This window comes from Peromyscus maniculatus, chromosome 3 (genome assembly GCF_049852395.1).
Source record: "Peromyscus maniculatus bairdii isolate BWxNUB_F1_BW_parent chromosome 3, HU_Pman_BW_mat_3.1, whole genome shotgun sequence".
NCBI classification, from domain to species: domain Eukaryota; kingdom Metazoa; phylum Chordata; class Mammalia; order Rodentia; family Cricetidae; genus Peromyscus; species Peromyscus maniculatus.
In genome coordinates, this window is record NC_134854.1 from 21,107,925 (window position 1) to 21,129,601 (window position 21,677).

The window sequence follows — 21,677 nt, forward strand, 5'->3', positions numbered from 1 at the left end:
ATGCTCTCTGCAGCCGCTGATGTGACCCCCGGCAGCAGGGCCCTATGAGACCAACTGCATGAAGCTCCTACAGGATGGTGATTCTGTTCTTTTGAGAACGCCTTGTTTAAGGCTCTGGGTCAATCATCAACCCACATAGGAGAAGAGAAGTCGATCTGCTTAGTGTTATCAATTACTCTGGTAGCTCACAATTTGTTTTTGTGAAACAGAATAGTTTTCTCTTGTTTTTCTATTTCAATTATATAAGCTCTTTTTACCTCACCAAAATTCTACTAATAATTACTAGTGACTATAACATGACAATTCTAGTTGGAAACTATTTTGTGGTGTTGGGACATGTAGAGTTATTTCTGTCCAGGGAAGGCGTGGGAATCAAGAATGAATGTTTTACAAAGACAGAGGAGAGACAGCTGGGCTCACAGCCCAGGTGTGGCTCAAAAATGGTCCTAACTGTGGTAACCAGCATACTGGTGACACCACCTCCAACTCACTGTGATTTTTCCTACAGTACCGTCAGCACCCACCACCAACCACCAAGGCAAGCGTGGAGACACCTGGAACTCAGTTAAACACTCCCTTCTGTGGGCTTCTATGCTCAAGAGTCTCTTGGGTTAAGCCTCAAAGTCAGGCCAGGGCAGCTCGCTACTGAAAGGTCAAGGGGGGGAGTGTCATCTCCCAGGTGGGGCTGCCCTCCACTGTGCCTTTGCTCAGCTCCTGCTCTCCTGGAAGTGGCTTCATTATTTTTCCCTGAGTATGGTTAATAGTGCTTAGTTTTAAGGTACAAAACAGTTGTATGCTTCTTTAAAAACACAGAGAGTTAAATTGCGTAAGTTGCTTGTAGTCTCACATGTATTTAATTTTCTTGAGCGTCTCAGACCATATGGAGGGCATTCGCTCCTTTATCCATTGTAGAGCATAAGTGAAAACCAGACTAGCAAACACCAATTAAATCTGAAATTCTCTCTCCTCACTCCCAAGACAATGAAACAGTAGCGCACAACTTATGAAGAGGGCAAGTGATCCCCAAGTGATTTTACAGTTTTGTAGAGTTGGTGTTTCTTTCCTACTCTACAACATCAAGAGGAACACTAGGAGTTAACATCATCCCTCAAGTTTGTAAAGAACTGTAGTCACTATTAGATGTGTTGGCAACCAGAGTTGGCATACTGTGCTGAAGAGGCACCTAGAGAAGAGGCACAAGCCCCATCTTGGTCCTCACTGACTTATGTACAACCTGAGGAGAAAGGACCAGATTTAATGAAGGTGGAATTCTTCATCAAGAGAGGATGATATCACTATCTGTCTTCCCAATCTTATTAAAAGGATTCAATGAAGTCAGTAAATGTAAAGCCATTTTGTACGAAGTAAGTAATAACAACAGCAACAACTGCAAATTGTCATCATTAGTATTTTTGAATACTACCTATGAACCAAGTACATACAAAACATTTACAATGCTTCATATGCACTCTTATTTAATGCTCACACTAGTCTTACAAGTTAAGAAGTGTTATCACACTCATCTCATATGAGAAGACAGGCAGAGATGGTTGAACAACTTATCTAGGATTTAAAAGCAGGAACTAGGAGAACTGAGATTGAATGCAAGACATATGGGCTTTTGGGCTTTATGATTTACTGCCTGCCTACATAAATCCATGGTGCCAAATGAAAAATTAACCTATTAGATGAGGATGTGGAAAGAGGGAAGGCATTAATATTGTGACTAGCCAGGCCAACAGAACAAATCAAAATCCAACAACCAAACAAATCCAACACAAAACTAAACAAACCTGAAATAAGTCTAAAATATCACACAGATGCATTTAAATAAGTATTCAATGAAATTGTTCATGTGACTGTTAGCAACCGAATGGATGTATCCAAAGCTATAACTAAAGACAGTCATAAACAAATGGTCCAATTTTTTGGATCACAACCCTGGGCTCATCACTTGGTTTTAGAAACACGATCACTGATCTTGGGTAACAGCAAAAGAGGGGCAGAGTTATCTACAGAAAGAAATGTATATTCTTAATTACCCAACCGTACCTGCTACCTGTAGAAAACCTACTGGCTTCCTTTTCTTTTTCTTTCCATTTCTTCCCCTTGTTGGGATTCCTTCGCAAAGGTGCCCTACAATAACAGCACATGGTCAGAAAGAGAAAGTTAACGTCCCCCTTTTAATCTTCCCTTATGGAGAACTACTTTCCCAGAAGGAGGTGCTTACCCCAGATCCACAAACTTCTGCTTAATTTTTCCTCCTTGCAACACGAATGAACTGGATGTTCGTAGTGATTTAGGACAAATGACATGGTCTAGGACATGGACACATAGGGATAACATCAGTTTGCATTATATTTTAAGCCATGAACCAAAAGTCAGTGTATCTCTGAATCTAAGGGTTTTGCCTGAATTATTCAATGTATAAGAACATAAAGGCTGTCCTGTCTACAGGACACAGAAACTCAGCCATGATGAGGAACACTGAGCAGACCAATAAAGTTCTACTGAATAGACACGTGAGAATGAATGAATTGAGCAAGAATAAATACTTTCACTTCAAAGCAACTGGGGTGGTGACTTTGCCTGTCTCTGGCTCACTCAAGGCATTGAAGGCCTATGTTTCTTCTTCCATGGCTTTCTCGGTTTCGGGTTTCCCTGCTTTCTGAAGGAACCCAGTGGAATCTCAAATCCCAATAGAAAACATCACCGCTTAAAGTCTGAGAGCTTCAGAAAGCAACTAAGAATGAAACTTTCCTTTCTGAGGACTAGAAAGATGGCTCAGTGGTTAAGAGTACTGACTGCTCTTCCAGAGGACCTGGGTTTAATTCCCAGCTCTCACCTGGCAGCTCATAAGTGTCTGTAACTCCAGATCCAGGGGATGCAACACCCACGGCAAAGCACCAATGCATGTAATTTTTTTTTTAAATTTCCTTCTGAGCTCTCCCATACTTAATGACCCCTGGCCGGTTCTAGGATAGAGCAAGGCAGAACGTGGGAGAGGGGGGGCTTCTTGAACAGAAGCCAAATATATCTTTGAAAGGCTCTTTTAAGAGCTAGTTGTGAGCACAACTCTCTGGCCTACCATAACACAGAAGATGCCCAAATCTTCTCAGGGCTTGGAGCTGACTGAACTGCACCCTCATGAATGATGCTGGCACTATTCTACAGTGTAGCAGCCATGGTGAATAGGAGAGTAGAGATGATGTTCATCAGAAGAAAGGGTTTGAGAATGGAGTTCAGTGTGAGTGCAGGGCCAGGTTCTATCGGTGGCGTGTCCCCCACCTTTGACAAGGCAGATGGAACTCTGCAGCAAAGAGTGTTGGGTGCCACATTTCAGCACATTCAATCCTTCGGGATGACTGACAGATAGCTTTTTAAATTGGATGTGCTTGTGTATGCAAAACTTCCTTCTTAATTGCTAGTATCTGCATCTAGCTCAAATTTTTTTAATATCTAGGGATCCTAGCATGGAATGTATAGAAAATAGACATCATAAGATAGTGTTCAATTAACCTTAGAGGTTAATTGTTTAAATTTTTGTTTACCTCAGGACAAATTTCTAAACAGACACCAGTACACACAGTTCATGTTCTCCAATGCACATCCAAATCTTGCAATAGCATAACACGTGGACAGACACTCTAAGCATGCCTAGCTATGAGCTTCATATTGTTAGTTAATGGTTCTCAGCAGATTACAGGAATTCTTTGAAATGTACTTGATGGAATACAAGAGTCAGATATATGTCTGTGTCAAAAATCCACTTCTTGCTTCAAATGTTTATTATGAATATTTGCATCATTATTCTTTCACTAACGGAGTTAAACAGCCATAGATGTGACTCAAATCCATTAAAAAAAATGGGTACCTTCTAAGGTGATTTTGCTAATGGATACTTAAAAAAAAAGAGCAGGTTTTCAATTTTCTTAATAGAAGCCAAAGAAACAAATGAGATGAATTCTTCCATATCAATCCTAAAGAACTCTTAAGGGCCAGGACAGTGCAAAGTTAAAAGGAGCCTGCTTAATTATTTTCTGAATTAGGGGCAGCTGGAAGCTGGAAGATGTTTTAATGAGTGGTAAGAGGAACAGCTGAGACAATGTTCATGGAGACTCTCTGTAACCTGTTAGTGTTGTAGTTATTTGGACATCTTAGGACTAAATGCCTGATTCTGCCCATCACAGAGCTTGTTGCTAGGCAACCTCACATCATTATCTCACACATTTGCCAAAACATGTTTCAAGGGACATCGAAAAGAAGAGGCAAGATTAAAGAATAGTGCCCTTACCATTTAAATCATTTAAATTAATTGTTAATATATGTTAGAACTTTAGGTCTGAGCTGAAGAAAGGCACGGATTATATTTGTGCATATTTATTTATTTGTGTCATGTAAGATGTTCATTAGGTTTTAGAAACTGCCCCATATGACTTTTGTGACCCATCAGAGGCTCAGGCACTCAGACCAAGCATGTCAACTTTAAACTTCAGCAACTTGGCTCTTATTTCCCAAACAAACATATGCTTTCTTGATCTCTAAATCCCAAAGTCCCTTCTGGGTGACATCTATCAGCTCAGTCAGACAGTTGACTGTCCCTTCTTTTATGACGAGATTGTCCAGATCCACTTCCTGACCTGGTTTCTCTCCTGAACTCTGGACTTCCTCTATTTAAAAAGAAATTAATCATATTTCCCATACAGTGCCTCTGATTTCTTAATTGCTGTTAGCGATAAGACATGTGTTCTGAAGCCACAGCCCGTGATTAGCTTTGGCTCAATTTCTTCTCAGCACTATCTAACCACCACAGGTTTTATGGCTCTTGTACCAACCTGCCCTGTACTGCCCATGCTTCCTCTTCACAGGCATTCTCCTGAGTGTCTCCTTTCTAAGTTCCCTTATATCCACTGTCCTTTCCTATCTAGTCTCTTCTCAGAATAGTCTATGGGTCCCTAGTAATAGGGGGAGGTATCTAAGATACATAAACAGATAAAACCTATTAGCTTTACACTCAGTCTCGATATCTTGAAGAAACCAACACTGTCAGTCCCTGAGATAGCCCATTCCTTTGAATTCCTGTGTGAGTCTGCTCACACCAGCACTCTATCTTCCATGCCTTCTTACCCGCCCTTTCTTCCTTTTTTTAAGGCCCTGGGTGTTTACTTTAGTTGCACTCTCTGTATGGTTACCAAACAGAGCAGCACGTTCTCCATTCTCAGCAATAATGTGATATTTATACATCAACTCAGAGGCCTAGTGTAATACATGAATAAGGAGGGAACTGTGTAAGGATTTTTCAAGGCTGGAAAGTTTCTGAAAGTGCTCTATGTCAGGCAGTGTGTTAAAGATCAAACAGAAACTTAGAATACTAACTTCTAGAAGTTGAGTAGAAAATTGATAGTGAGTGCTTAATTTGCTCTAGTTCACCTTGACTGGACAAAGCCTCACTGCGCTGTAAACTAGAGATAAAAACTCGGTATAAAGCTGCTCCCGCAAGGCAGAAAGGAAGCATTTTCAAGCCTCTAATGGCTACAGAACCATTTTACAACCCCTGGAGAGATACCACCCTGGCATCTGCTAACCTAAGTGGCATGCATTTGGTTACAGGTGAGTTACTGAGGCAGCGGTTATGGGATTCCTCTGTCTCCACTTCTACCGATGTCCCTCAAATATGAGGGAAAATGATGGCATGCAGGTGGAGACACAGACACATTTAGAAAGCTTCTCATTCCAGTAGAGTGACCAGAGCTATCCTTAGGGCTGCAATAACTATCTTATAAGTAACGCGAGAGACTGAAAGTGATGATGTGTGACTTATTAAAAATCTGGACAAATGGCAACCAGTGACTTAGCCATATCCAGAGCTGAGAAAGCAGTGGTGAGAGAGATGAAGCGTACCCCTCTCCCCATGAGCCAGAGAGTAAATACTTTATGTTGGGAAGATGTTCAGTCTCTCTCTCAATCACCCTGCTCTGCCATGAGAGCTTGAAGGGATGCTTAGGTGACAGAAAAAGCTACAGTCTAGTGAGACTTCCCTTCCACACAGGCGCCTGTTGGCTTTGGCTACTGAACTCCATCCAGATGACTGTGCTATTTGTCTGCAGAGGCAAACTTAGTAATCTGTCCAGAGGCTTCCCAGCACCACTTAAATGCCACACTCCTTCTGAAGAACCAAGAAGACAAAGAGTAGTATGCTAAGTGAGAAAATGTTGGCTCACACTTAACTACTAAGCTAGGCATTCTACACAAAGGGGCGGACTCGGGAGTAACAGGGAAAACCGCTGTGGAATCAGTGGCTGGCCCAAGGCCAAATTAGGGAGGTAAGATTTATGTTGAGTGCAGTGCTAGCCAAATTTGTACCTGGGAGCATCACAAAGCCCTTTTCAGTTCCCTCACTGAAAAGCCAGTGAGATCTAAGAGCCATCCACTGAGAGTGCCAGAGGTTAGCCACACCAGAATTTTCAAGTTCACCTCAGAGTAGTGGATCTGTCTCATACAGTAAGGAAAGGAAGGCATTGCAGAGCCTTATTCTCTGGAGTTTTGTTTATGAAGGAGGACCCCATTGTGCTAACCTTTGTTGGACCTGCCTTGGCAATATCATCAAAAGGGAGCGTGGGATTTCCTTAGCGTTTGAATGACACTTAGCTCTGTGTATTGGGAAGTGGGAGAACCATGAGGAAGCTTTAGTGAAACGCGCAGGTCATCAGCACACTCATGGCACATTCTGTGTACACAGCCAGTTAATTTGATCCTAATTTTATGCTCACTGAGTAACTCTGTGATTTATGAATCCACCACCTAGGAGAACATGGAATGAATAAAGGCTAGTAGTTATTATGTTAGCTGATCCCCCCAAATAAGCTAGAACATTACTGTTTTGGTATAGAATGTTTCCAAAGACTTGAGCTGCATGAACCAGCACTTTGTGCTTGATTAGATGTTCATATATTACTGAAATTGGGGATCTAGAAAACTGACAACCAGAGTCCTGATTCCTCAGAGCCCTGACAGCCAGTGGATGAGACGTCTCTGACGTCCTGCAAGGTATGGAGAACCTGACAGCAGAATGCCAAGAAAGAAAGTGCTTTCCGACATGTTGATTGTGGGGTGGCGAGGGGTCCCAGAGAGGACAAGTCTGCCACCAAACAATCTGGGGGAGGCTGGAATGGGGGTACAGTGAGAATGGGCATCAACAGAGAAACACGCCGAGGAAGAAGATGAGGAAGAGGGAGTTATGGAAGTCTCTAGCAGGCAGCTCCCTAAGGGAAAGGACGCAATTCTGATTGTCACTGAGGACACATCTGGATGCAGGTTAGGAACGCAGTAACTGTGCGATGGACACAGACCTAAATGTGAATGACCGTGAGGGCAGAGGAAACTCTCACTACAAACGTTCAACAAGGAAAAGAAAGAATTAAGTGACAACACCCCTTCTGTCTGTTCAGTTAGTGTGTGATGGTTAATTGTGTTAGCAACTTGACTACATCTGGAACTGGTCACAGGATTGTGGGGTATTGCTATGACAGACTGACCACGTTGTTTTGGGGTGGACTGTGTTTTGGAAAGGACTTTGGAAGTTTGGGCTAGAGAAGCCATTGAGTGTTGAGAGCTCAGGGGGCTGCTCTGTGGGAGCTGGGAAGAATGTTGAGAGCAGGTCCTAAGCGGCACTCCTCACTGCCTCTGCATCAGTTCCCGCTTCGAGATGCATGCCCTGTGCCTCTCGCCTTGACTTCGCTGGACAACACAGGGCTAACTGAAAGTATCAGATGAAATTAACACCCCCTCCCCATGTTGCTTTTGGTCATGGTGTTTTAGACAGCACCAGGAACCGTGATCAAGACAGTATGTTACACCAGTCATCACACTTGTCCATCTACAAAGCAGGGACTCCAGAATAGTCCAATGAACTGCTCTATTCAGTCACCCAGAAGTCTGGTCATCTCAGGAGAACTGAAGAAGGGAAAACCCGAGATCTCGGTCTCTGGAGAAGAGACCTGTGCCCTGGTCTTTGGTCCTGGTTAATTCCAAAGGAGACACAGACACAAACAAGACAGCTCTATGGAAACGGAGAGGTTCTCATTCTCTGCTTAAGGGACCATGAGGCATGCCTCAGATCAGCAAATCACTCTTCTGCCAACTTCAAAACAGCCACCAATTAGAAGGAAAAGGCAGCATGAATCCAGACAAGACTGAGCTGCTTTTAAAAGTCCCCGTGAGTTTTCACGGGTCAGAGATCCACTGTCTGATCATCCTGCCTTTGAATAGCACGTTGTGGGGCGAGGATACAGCTCAACAGTAGGATGCTCGTCTAGCATGTGCAGAGCTCTGAGTTCAGTCTCCAGCACTGGGAACGGCCAAATAAACAAGCCAAGCAACACAGACTCACACAGTGGGGCTCACACAGTGGGACTCCAAGAATGGGCAGCTCTGGAGAAAGAGCTTCTGCCTTGGCTTTCTCTCAACAACCATCTGCACGCCCAGGAGACATTGGAGCGCGAGCTGCAAGCCTGTCTTTATAAAGGTACTATCACAACCATGCTTTAATTAGGGAAAATTCTGAAGCCTTCCCTTCTTTTCAACATAAGCCAACTTCACGATCAAGCTGTTCTCTAACCTGACTACCATGTTTGATTGTTTAGTGGGCCTGACAGAATTCTTTTGCCTCCTCTAGTGTCCTAAGGACTCGGTTTGCCTCCTGGACTGTTTCTGAAGAGCTGTACACAGGACTGGTCTTTGAAAGATAACCGTAGCAGCGGACAGGCTCAGGCAAGGAAACCCAGGGGAACGCCAATGCTGACCACAAGTCACAAAGCACGGTAGAGTCAGCTGGGTGTCTGCGTTCACAAGGACCTGTAGAAAGCTTGTAATTTAGGATCTGGCAGAGACAACACGTGTGGAGCTCCGAATGTGCAGTCATACGCAGTTGCACCGCAGTGCATGAGTCTGGTGCATTCCATGGCTAGTGCTATCCAGCAGATTCTTCCCATCTAGTCTGAGGATCTGGCAATTTTGGCAATTAATTTAAAATGTCATCTCTCTGATCATTAGTGAAGCAGTTCTCCTTTTCATAACTTATAAACCAATTAAAATCTTCTCTTCAGGGAACCAAGAGTCTATTTCTTCAATCTGTTTTTCACTTTTTAAAAAGAATCAGTTCTTTGGAGCTATTTGAATATTAAAAGACCACCCATTAACTTTCAGTGCTTTTGACAGCTAAAATCCAGAATATTTATGATGCAGACACGTAATATCAGTAAAAGTTAACTGAACAGCCTGTTGCTGACCCACCCCCTGTAGTGTATAGGACCAAGATCCCCTCGCCCGCGTCCTATTACTACTCCTGACCCCTCATTTCGAGGGAGCAGACTTGGCCATTCCCATTTGCAATGCCAAAATCTTGTCTACGTGTCTAAATGATCTACCCGCGTTGCTCTCTAGGATTTAATTAGGTAGCTCTGGTATCTGCTTTGTCTGCTGATGTCTTCTCCTAGCGGATCACAGTCATATTCTTGCAGTTCTCTAGTTTTCCTGCTGCACGGGTTCATTCTATGAATCCACTGCAATTCATCTGTCCATTTTACTGGTTTTGTTATCACACACCAGGGCTGCATGAACACTTTTTTCCCCGGTGTGTGTTTATGTGACTGTGTGTGTATGTATGTCTGTGTGTGTGTTTATGTGACTGTGTGTGCATGTTTGTGTGCTTATGTGACTGTGTGTGTTATGTAACTGTGTGCATGTCTCTGTGTGTGTGTTTATGTGACTGTGTGTGAATGTCTGTGTGTGTGTTTATGTGACTGTGTATGCATGTCTGTGTGCGTATGTCTGTGTGTGTTTATGTGACTGTGTGTGCATGTCTCTGTGTGTTTATGTGACTGTGTGCATGTGGAAGCCAGAAGTCAATGTCATGTGTCTTTCTTCAGTTCCTCTCCACCTTCTTTTGTGAGACAGCGTGGACCACTGTGCCTGGAGCTCACTGACTTAACAAGACAGGCTGCCAGTGAGCTCTGCCCTGCACTCACTCCACCTCCCTAACCCCAGCACTGTGATTACAGATTATGCCATCACGCCTAGCTTTTTCCTTGATGCTGTAGACCCAAACTTGAGTCCACATGCTTGGGTGGCAAACATTTCATCAACTGAGGCAGCTCTCCAGTCTCTGCTACAAATACTTTTATATATAATTCTAAATAGATACAGGTTTCACTTGGAAGTTACATACATATAGACCTATTGTTATTTAAATGTATATATTCATAGATAAGCGCCAATAAAATATTATTTGTAAAACAAGTTTCAGAGTCATGTGATTAGTAATAGTATGTTTTTGTAAAAATGCAAGTATGTAAACCAAAATAAATATACATCAAAACAATTTCTATTCTGTATATATGTATAAATTAAATTACTTATACAAAAAATAACATAACCAACACTACATTGTTACTTTGCAGGAACACATCATATGTAAAGGAAGGAACATCATGCTTTATATATCTCTCCACTGTTTAATTTATTTAAACACAGATTTATTGTTTCTACATACCAAAATAAATGATTAAAAAGACAAGTATAGGAGCCAGAAAGGTTGCTCAGTGGTTAAGAGCACTGGCTGCTCTTGTAGAGGACCTGGGTTCAATTCCTAGCACCCACATGCTGGATCACAACCATCCATAATTCCAGTTCCAGTTCTCTGAGATCCTCTCTAACCTTTGAGGACAATGCATGTGCATGGCACATGACAGGCCTGCAGGTAAAACACCCATGCACATAAAGTAAAAAGAACTCTCTACCTACTCTGAATTTATCTTTACCATTGCTATTCTGTCACACACACTGCAATGCTAATCACTGGAATGATTATTAGAGTAATAACATCACAATCATTACTGTGAAAACGGATTTAAATAAAAGTCAATCAATTGGTAATGGCTGACATCATTCTATCCCACATTTCCCCTCATGTGGCTGTGAGTGTTCACAGACACTCGAGGCTCTAGTGTACACAGCCGTTAGACAGTTCCCTTAATAGTCAACTTGGAGAAAGCTAAAGGGATAAAAATACCAACTGACAGGCAAACTAAAAACAAACAAAACAAAATCCACGGAAGTGGGTGTTCTCTCATCCCCTAAGATAGAAGGAAAGCAGCATGTAAAGCCCTATGCCCATGCAAAAAAATCTAGTTTTATACTGTAGAAACTGAGATATTTTATACTGTAGAAACTGAGATATTAGTGATGTCAGATGATACAGAAGTGGAAAAGCAAAACAAAATCCAAATACCTTTTTCATGTACTATTTTCTTGGTTGCTTGGTGGTGGCAAGGAGAGTCTTCTGTATTGTGATCAGATTTTGAAGGTGAGGAGGGTGAAGTGTCTCCCGAGACGGAGGAGAACGTGTCTCTTTCTGGCATCCGTGACCCTTCTTGAGACTCAGTCTCGTGGCGAGAGGAGAAGGCCCCATGGCTAGCCACAGGGGTGAGGGGTGCAACACCAGAGTCTGACTCTGGAGAAGAAGCTCTCCAACCCTCGGGCAGAAGCGGTTTGGTAACGTGTGTGTGGTTATAGAGACTGTCTGAAGGCTGTTGGTATAAGAGGTTACAGAGCAAGTTACACTACCGTCAATGGTGTGCAGCACTTCCTTTGAGAGGGACCGGCCTTTTCTCAGGGAAAGAAACTTCTGTATGCTGGCTTATGTCGGAGAATGCACAGTTCATAACTACTCACCAACAAATAATGCAGCTAACAAAGCCACCTAAATATGCAGAAATGATTACTTGAATGTTCATTATTTCCCACAGGTTAAACCAATGGCTGAATATCAAAGGTACCATCATGAAATATGGTAATATGGATAGTTTTTGGCTACCCTACTGAATGAATAGAGAAAAGAATTAAATGGCAACCATATAGCAAATTGAATACAAATTCAGGAGACAAAGACATAAACTCTTCCAGTTCTTCCAAGTAGGGTACTCTGCTAGGGAAATGGCCATCACGTTCAACACGCATCGACAGCCAGCAGGAGCGCTCACCTTCCGTTCCAGGCTGTCCTCCCCATCAGTTGAGCTGACACTGTCATACAGCCGTGTCCGCGTGGGCCTCTGGCGCCTGTTCTTCACAGAGAGTTGGGCCCGAGTTTTCAGTGCTTTCGAATCCAGGCGCTCTGTCTCTGGGACCGCTTCATTCAAGTCTAGGAAGAGTATTGCAAAACAATCTGTGAGGGAAAACGCTGGAGACGATTGGCAGAGACCACAGCCGCTAAAACCCAATCGCTGGTTATCAGTGTCCAGGGGGGCAGGTGACAATTTTTCCAGCTTGTCCAATGCTTCATAGGTGACACCAAAGATCTATCACCTAGAGAGCATAAAACCTTTCTGCAACACAACTGAAAGAGCCAAGGTTTGCATTTGCCAATGGACACACAAGTTGGGGCATGATACCATAGATACTCTATGGATGAAAGTCAAGTTGCCAAAGTCAAGTGCGGGTAACAGAAAGTGACCTTGACCACAAAAATTCACTAATAGACCATACAACTTTGGTCTTAATAGTGTCTGAATATCTAACTTGTTCCCCTTTGAACTCTGTTTAAAAATAACAACAACAACACTAGAACAGAATGTATTTAATGCCAGATAAATAATCTGTTTCCTCAGAAGAAGGCCTGGCTACACAGACAAACAGTTGAACTAGCCCAAGTGTGGAACTCCTGGCACTATGAAGAGAGAAGGCGAAGGATTTCATCTTCTAGCGTTAGTTTCCAGGTACAGTCCAAGTATTTGCTGATGCCCCTGTCTCATTTCTTTCTCTGGATACTTTCTCTTCTCACCACAAACTATATTAGTTTCCCACAGAAAACTGTTTACATCTAAAGAGAAGCTGCAGAGAGGCCTCAGTGGTTACAAGCATTTGCTGCTCTCATACAGGTCCCAGGTTCAATTCCCAGCACCCACATGGCACCTCACCATCATCTGTAACTCCAGTTCTAGGAGATCTGATGCCCTCTTTTTACTTCCCCAGACACTAGGCACACATGAGACCCAGGCAAGACATAATGTATAACTTCAAAACAAATAATGTAAACATCAAGTACAAAAGACTCCAGGAGAAAAAGATAACAGAGAAGGAAGGAGGGAGAAACAAAGCAAAACAAACAAACAAAAACGGCAGCAGCAGCAGCTGGGCATGGCAGAACCTGACTGTCACCTCAGCGCTTAGGAGGCTAAGGCATGAATTCAAGGTCAACATGGGTGTGCCTCTGTTAGAAAACCTCAGACACAATAAAGGATAGGAAAGAGGTAGAAGGGGACGAAGAATAATAAAGGCTACCAAGAGCACTCCTGTGGTCTTCTCTAACTAGTTCTTAACACTTTCAATCTTGGTAAGTGTATATGGGGGAGAGGGAAGTTTAACCATGAATATACCTGTTGAGGTAGTAGTACCTGGGTATTAGAGTAAAGTATTAGTAGTATTACAGAAAAAGTATTTATTGGAAGTGGAACTACTCTTGACATAGATATACATGATCATTTACTGTAAATAAAATAGTTTGATGATTAATACTATCTCACCTTTTCAGGATGGCAGTTGTGGTGGTATTGTGTTCCCCAAAATATTGTGTACCTTAATAAACTTATCTGGGGTCAGAGAACAGAAAAGCCACTAGTTAGGCAGTGATAGCACACGCCTTTAATCCTAGCATTCCAGAGGCAGAAATCCATCTGGGATCTCTGTGAGTTCAAGGCCACATTGGAAACAGCCAGGCATGGTGACTCACGCCTTTAATCCCAGAAAGCGAGCCTTTAATCCTAGGGAGTGATGGTAGAAAGCCGAAAGGTATATAAGGCGTGAAGACCAGAAACTAGAAGCATTTTTGGTTGGTTAGGCATTTGGCTGGTTAGGCATTTGGCTGGTTAAGCTTCAGGCTTTAGAGCAGCAGTTCAGCTGAGAGCCATTGGGATGAGGACACAGAAGCTTCCAGTCTGAGGAAATAAGACCAGCTGAGTTGACCAGGTGAGGTTAGCTGTGGCTTGTTCTCTGATCTTCCATTTCACCCCAATACCTGGCTCCGGGTTTGATTTTATTAATAAGAACTTTTAAGATTCATGCAACAGGCAGTCATTAAACAAAGTCACTCTGAGGGAATTAATTAAGTGACCCTGAATTAAAATGTATTAGAATAAGCAAATAAATCAGTTATAGAAAACTAATATACACTTGTACTAATAGAAAAGAATTTCGATGACAATCATTAGCCTGGGTAATTCCTTTTTATAGTATTATCTTAAAGATGTGCTCTAAACATATCATAAAACACAAACATTAAGGGCCTCAGGTGCTTTCTCTCTTACTTATAAAGCTGAGCACTTGGCATATAGTTCTAACAAATAAAATTCAATATGCATTTGCCCAGGAGACACATCACTGAATGACAATGTTTACAGAAAGTCTGACTTTTCATTTCCTCTACTTGAGAGAGGGGTGAACACTGGGGGAAGCCAGGCCACTCGGGTGAATAGAAAGAATGACTAGATGTTTTCTAATTAGTAGTCTCTTTCTCTTTTACATGCCAATGGAGGGGAAGAAAAAGTCGCCTTCATCACTTTAATTTCCTTCCTCCAATAAAATCTATATTTGCAGCTGCCCATTAAGAGTTCATTAGTTGTGATAATTGGGAGAAAGTCAACCTTACAATTTCTGTTTACATATAAAAATGCAGAACACCACACAGATGAAAGCAATAATATAATTAAAAATACCACAGTTCATGCACGTCTTCCATCCTTTCTGTCTCGGAGTTGGATTGCATGCTCTGTAATGCAAAGCACTGTCACACGCTCCACCTCATTTGTTCCTTATTATAGACCCATGAGACAACAAGCAAGCAGGTTGTTTCCTCTCCTGAAGCCCAGAAAATTGGAGTGGCTTGCCCTCCTCCATACAGCTAGCTGATGAACTGCTGGGATCACTGCGGTGCTCTGTCTCCCAGGCTACTAGCTATCCACTCCAATTTAGCTAGTGCTGAAAAGTCAATACTGCAAGATTTTAATACCATGGAGATGGTGTTTGAAAAGTTACAAAATCATGTACGATGGGACTAATCTAGGAAATTGAGCTCTCTAGCATCTATTCTGTGTTTATTAGAGAATGTAGAAAGGGAAGACTTGAAAACTATGGACAGATTACTTCACAGATGGTCTCATGACTGGTTGGCTTGGCAACAACTTTGGGTAGTAGATGACAAAGGTACCCAAGGAAGATGCACATCCCACTTTTGTAAATATGGTTCCTTTGGCAATAGAATTCTGGCTTTTAAACAGAGCTCAGCATCCCACCTACAGGACTGCAGATGCTACTCCATTGCTTATACTGAGCAAATGAAATAAGAGGAATTGAGAAGGACTCATTAGCAGGTCTAAGACTGAAGAAAGTAGGGACTACTGGTCCTATTTCTATGAAGAATCCTGCCTAGTGCAGCTGTTAGACAAGCCTATTGGCAATATGGAACATCTGCCTCAGCATCCGCTCATCAGGTGTAAACTGATTAAGCATACACATGCACTTATGTTTAGGAAAGTTTCACTTAGCTCAAGTCTAAAAGGCAGGGTTTTAGATCAATGTTACCTGAGTGGCCAACAACACATCTCCCACAACGAACCACTTTTGAGAGTCTGAAAGCAAGTATCAGAGACTTTACTGCAGAGATTACGGATTACAAACCAGTAATTTATTTTCCATCCTGAAAAGAGAAATGGTTTTGAAAAGAACCCCAAGAGTGGAGAGGTGCTGAGAACTATCACACTGATAGCACTTAGGCAGAAGGAACATTGTCTGTGAGAAGATGGACAATGACAGCCAAGAAGGATCCCTGGAAATAGGAAACACTAGCTGCTGGGTAGCCAGGTATCTGTGTTGCTCATCCATTATATGCTATCTCCTTCCACTATATGGTTTAAGAATCAAAGTCTTACAACTCAAAAGAGTCTTGGGATTCGGGACAACCTTCCTCCTCATCATAGCAGACTGAGGCTCAAAGGCGGCCGCTCACTTGTGCACTATGGAGCAGCCTAGATGGAACTCAGATGTACAAGCCTACGATCCTTTGCAAGGTCACTCTTGCATCTGGAAGTGAACGTCACGTGCACTCTTGTGCCCGCCACCAGCACTCTTTTTCTATCTGGCTTTATGTTCTATAAAGACACGCATGCCCAGTGTGACCCTGCAAACTCACAGAAGCATGGTACACCAGGGAGAACAGAGCTCTAAGGCATTTTAGCTGGCTTTGTGTACATCCCAGGAATAAAATTCTTACCCTAAAGAATTAGCTGTCATTTCAGGTGATGGCGTCGTGGCAGGCAATCCATCTGGCTCAGTCTCTAAGTCATGGGCCGTGAGATGGCAGGGCTTAGGCGGCCATGTTTGTCACTTCTTCCTAACAGGGGTCCTCATCTCTAGGGGAACATGGTTCCTCAGCCCCAGGCCTCAGGCACCCCCTTCCCTCTTCTTCCTGGTGTATCTTGTTCTGCTGTTCACAGACAGAGGAAAATTGCTTTTCTCTCCTGCTTTCTGTTTATTCTTTCCTTTAGATAACTCCAGTCTGTGAAGCAGCCTACCACTGACTCAAATGCAGAAAGAAATACAAATGTGGAACAGTCTTAAACAGATCAATAAATACACAGGGGTGCATTTGGAGACCCTCCGGGCAGGACCGAATGATGGAGCTTGGAGTGTGGGGGGGGAGGCATAGCCGTACCTCCATCTCAAGACTAGTTTCAATATGGCTTTAAATTGGATCCTTTAAAATAACTTAATGGATTTAATTACAATTTTAATAGCTGGTATGAAAACACTCTATGAAATTAGGATGTTATATTTCATATAACACAGAGACCAGTTCCCTACAACACTGCTGTGAGTCATTCTGTTTTTTTTCCCCACTGGACTGACGTCATTTTTGACGTAAATGGAATGCTGCTGGAGGATCAGACCCAGGCATCAGGGAAAGCAGGAATGAAGCCTTATAAGAATGGGGTCCACTGTTCACTCTGCTATGCACTGGGCCTCTCAAAAACAGTTCTACCTGCTTTCTGCTATTGTCAACTGAAATGCTGGGCATAATGAGGCACTTGGTGGCATTTTGAACTTAAACGGTATCTGCATATTATTCACAGTGACTGCAAGTTCATAAAAGATGGACCCTTTGGGATTGGGGGCTGATACATATTGCACTCAGGTGGTAGATTTAAGCATCCCAGAGAGCCAGTGTGAGCTAGTCACTGTGAGAGCAGACCTACAGCTCGAATCCACAATGAGCTGCCATGCCATAAAATTGGGCAATTTACCTAACCTCTCAGAGGGCCCCAAGGATCCTCAACTGCAAAAAGGGAATGATAATGACATAATATAATCACTGCATTGTTATGAAGATTAAATGCATTAATAGACCTCAAACTGCTTAGAAGAGTGAATGCTACATAATCATCCATAGCTGTCTTTATTTACCGACATTGAACAGATTAGAAAGAGTAAAGCAAGTCACAGAATATCATGTGCACTCATTTAAAATATTTAGAAACTAGTAACAAATATGCATCCCATTGCACAAGGGAACTAAAAGGCAGACTTCTTCCAGACTATGGATGTGTCAGGTAGTGCGTTAATACTTACACATGCTAAAGATTTTGGATTGGGCATTTGATTTTGTGTAATTTTTTGTATTTACATATTTGTGTAGTTAAACTTTATTTAGAATGTGAAAAAGCACACATTTGTTATTTTTTTCACTTAATTCCATTCTAGTTTGGATTCTGCTCTTTCAGGTATTGACAGTATTGATATAAACCAGGGAAATGGCCAAAGCTCCCCAGATCTTCTTTCTGCCTCTGCCACTAAGAACCCTGCTGGTTTTCCACGGTGACACTGCCTACCACCTTTACTGCCTGCCTGGTGATACGTCTACATACAGCCCTACATAGCTCACCCGCTAGCCACTCCTTTAAAGAGCATTGCACGGGGAAGATGGATTGGATCGAATATGATACTCGGAGACATGGAGTCTACTGTTCTACTGTTCCTTTTGCTTAGGAACCTACTCACAGGCAACTTCCGCCCTTAATTCTGGTGACAACTGGTATTTTCTTTTGGAATTATTTAAATAAATAAAATAATTTATATTTATATTATGTTACAAAAAGTTTTTTATCAAAAATAAAAACTACATAAAATATTTATATTTAAATATAAATAATGTATTTATGAAATTTTCTAGGAAGCTGATTTCTTGTCACTTCAGCAAAAGATTATTCCTATTTTCTAATCTTTTCATTAGGTTACATTTATTGTTTTATAAACTATAGTTTATTTGCTAATTGCTTAAAGAAAATGTAGGAATTCCTTTCCACCCATACCCACAAATAAATTTTTGTTTTGTTTTGTTTTGTTTTTTTTCGAGACAGGGTTTCTCTGTGTAGCTTTGCGCCTTTCCTGGAACTCACTTGGTAGACCAGGCTGGCTTCGAACTCACAGAGATCCGCCTGCCTCTGCCTCCCGAGTGCTGGGATTAAAGGCATGCGCCACCACCGCCCGGCTCTCCCACAAATAAATTTTAAAGGACTTAGAAATGCAGTTTAGTTACTTGTGTTAGTGCAGCACTTTCAGGGTGTGGTTCAAAACCAATTTAAGATGAGGCTCTATGCTTATAATAGTCAGATGGAAAATTTGAGAATGTGAAAGATAGAGAATTTAAGCTTTAGATTCTAGGGAAACTCATATTCATAGCTCAGGATTCTTTCCCTATGACCACTCTGTCTTTTCTGATAGAACAGAGATTCTGCACAGCCTAAAAGTTGAAGAAACACACATGTAATCAAATGCCATCCTAGCTGGGGACTCAGAGTTCCGTGACTAGAGCCATGAGGCTGTCTGGGAGTTGGGTCTAGGGAGAAGGGCTACATTAATAGCTTCCTTGATAAGTACAGGGAGAATTCAGATCCTAAGGCTTTAGTAGAAAGCAAAGCCAGTTATCTTAGATGAACATTGTTTACCTAAATGGAGGAGCACTGTCACCTGTACGAAGACATGGCTCCTGGCAGCATTCAAAAACCTGAAGTTATAGCCAGGTGAGTGGTGCTGCATGCTTTTAATCCCAGCACTTGGGAAGCAAACCTGGTCTACAGTGAGAGTTCCAGGACAGCCAGGGCTATACAGAGAAACCATGTCAAAAAAAAGAAAGAAAGAAAGAAAGAAAGAAAGAAAGAAAGAAAGAAAGAAAGAAAGAAAGAAAGAAAGAAAGAAAGAAAGAAAGAAAGAAAGAAAGAAAGAAAGAAAGAAAGAAAACCTGAAGCTAGGTGCTTAGACTACCTGCAAGAGTTGTTAAGGAATGTCCTAAGTACTTAGAAAACTGCTAGTCTCTTAGTAATAGTCCTTAACAGGACCCCAAACACAGATGCAATTTCAAGGGTTTGTAGTTATTTAATTAGGTAAGTTTATCAATAGGAACTAATCATAATTTAAAAATCCATCCATAGTGTCTTCAAGCAAAACTTTAAAAATGAAACAACTAGGTTTGGGATGAGGTAGCTCAAATAAGTCAAACAATTGAAATAAAATAATTGTTTTTTTTTTTTTTTTGGTTTTGTTTCATTTGCCTTTTTTTGGTGTTTAAAACCATTTAGGATCATTAAAATAAAACAAACAATAAAAAAAAACGATACTCAAGCAGCAGAATTTTCAGAGTGCAAAAATTCTAATGTTTCTATCATTATTTCTAATGGACATTGGATATACTTACTGTACAAATTATGCAAAATGTTTGACAACTACCTTAAGGAAGAATTCAGCCATAACTTGTAGTTAGTATCCTACTGGAACAGGGCCTTGATATCATATGTACTGAACCAACACAATACAGTTGGGATGCTTTTCAGAACCACACCTAGAAGTGAATCTGCTGGTCCTCACTAGAGACAGCTGCTTATGTTTCAGTTTTTCTATCTGTGAGTAGAGTACATGGCTGTTGGATTTCCTAAGGAGAATATCTCGGACCCCTCTCTAACCTGGCCAAGTTGAGCAGAACCAAGGGCCACAGATGCTTCATCCTCAAATCCCACCACACGGTCCTATTCTCAGATCCCCACTACAATGTCACAGTCCAATATTCATTAGACCACATGCCTAAACAGAAGAAATATTTGGAACATACCTTCCCTATAAAGTTCCCCCAGGAAGGAAATTTACCATATTTGTGTTAAAATGGTCTTTACTTTCAGAAGATCATAATCAACCTTGTAGTTCTCTCAAAGTCAAACAAAATTGAAAATCCAAAGCAAAATATTACAACTTACACTTTTTTCTAAAATGAGCAGAAAATTACTAAAAGTTCATTCTAACCAAGTAACTCTGCCTCCTACTAAGCCAGCTCTTGGTATGCTCTGATACCAATGTCCACCTTGGTGAATGAAGCCGAGGGGTTTGGAGCGGGTTCTGGAGACTTCCATGAATTTATGGAGACAGAGTGAGAACTGTGAAAGGAAGGCTCCATTCATAGCTCTACATCTCCTTAAAGGAAGGCTCCGTTCATAGCTCTACATCTCCTTAAAGGAAGGCTCCGTTCCTAGCTCTACATCTCCTTAAAGGAAGGCTCCGTTCCTAGCTCTACATCTCCTTAAAGGAAGGCTCCGTTCCTAGCTCTACATCTCCTTTCAGCGCCTCACGGATCTGTAATGGTTCAGCTGCAGACAGACTCAAAACTCCCATCAGCCTAGCTAGGCAATTCAGATGCTGTGTGTTTTTGAGGAAGCAGACTACTTTTGACTTTAATTATATGCCAGAAAAATAGTCAATAAATATTGATTCCTCGTTCATTCAGCTTGTTCATTAAAAATTTCCATAGTGATTTGCCATGAATGTTCACTCTTTAATTAGTGAGATTCAACAGCATTTCAGTCAAAATATTTGTTGATGGGTAAAAAAAATAATTAAAATTAAAATAATTAAAAATAATTTATTCAACATAAATGACAATTATGAAGGTTTACCAAATTATTAAATGTCTTTATAGATGACTAAAGAAAGCTTGACTGTACTCCAGAATTTGTCTTGCCCCACTTTTGAGCTAAACAATGAGATAGCAAAGAACAATTACTTCATTGCCATGCATCTAATGTTCTTATATGAGATATTCTTTTAAAAATGTTAACTAAATTTATTTATTTATTTATTTATTTATTTATTTATTTATTTATTTATTTATTTATTTATTTATTTATTTATTTATGTGTGTGTGTGTGCACTATGCATGTGCCAGGGTTTCTGTGGAAACTTGTTTTAGAATGTTATTTTAAGGTATGTTACTTTTGTTTATGCTGTAGAACATTTGCTTTAATGATGCAAAGATGTGTTACATTCTTTTATGTTGCATTAACTCTGTGAAGCTGTGTTACTCTGCCTGTCTAAAACACCTGATGTCTAAAAAAGAGTTGAATGGTGAATATCGAGGCAGGAGAAAGGACAGGCGGGGCTGGCAGGCAGAGAGAATAAATAGAAGAAGAAATCTGGGAGGAAAAGAAGAAAGAAGTGAGAGGGAAGAGGATGCTAGGGGCCGGCCACGCAGCCACGCAGCCATGCAGCCACGCAGCCACGCAGCCAGCCACAGAGTAAGCGTGAAAGTAAGA

At 41.5% G+C, this 21,677-nt stretch overlaps 1 protein-coding gene across 12 annotated transcripts in view; it reads right to left on the reverse strand.

Annotated features, from left to right (window-relative positions):
* Ppp1r9a (protein phosphatase 1 regulatory subunit 9A) overlaps window positions 1-21,677 on the reverse strand; it is a 268,989-nt gene that overhangs the window by 19,461 nt on the left and 227,851 nt on the right. For 7 of the 12 annotated variants that reach the window (XM_042272774.2, XM_042272773.2, XM_042272772.2 and 4 more), the window contains 4 exons: window positions 12,039-12,196; window positions 11,288-11,585; window positions 2,231-2,318; window positions 2,053-2,136 (listed from right to left, as the gene is read on the reverse strand). In XM_042272774.2, coding sequence (XP_042128708.1) covers window positions 2,053-2,136; window positions 2,231-2,318; window positions 11,288-11,585; window positions 12,039-12,196 — 628 coding nt within the window. The remainder of the gene's footprint in view (window positions 1-2,052; window positions 2,137-2,230; window positions 2,319-11,287; window positions 11,586-12,038; window positions 12,197-21,677) is intronic. The other 5 variants (XM_042272777.2, XM_016005423.3, XM_042272776.2 and 2 more) reach the window with 1 other exon arrangement.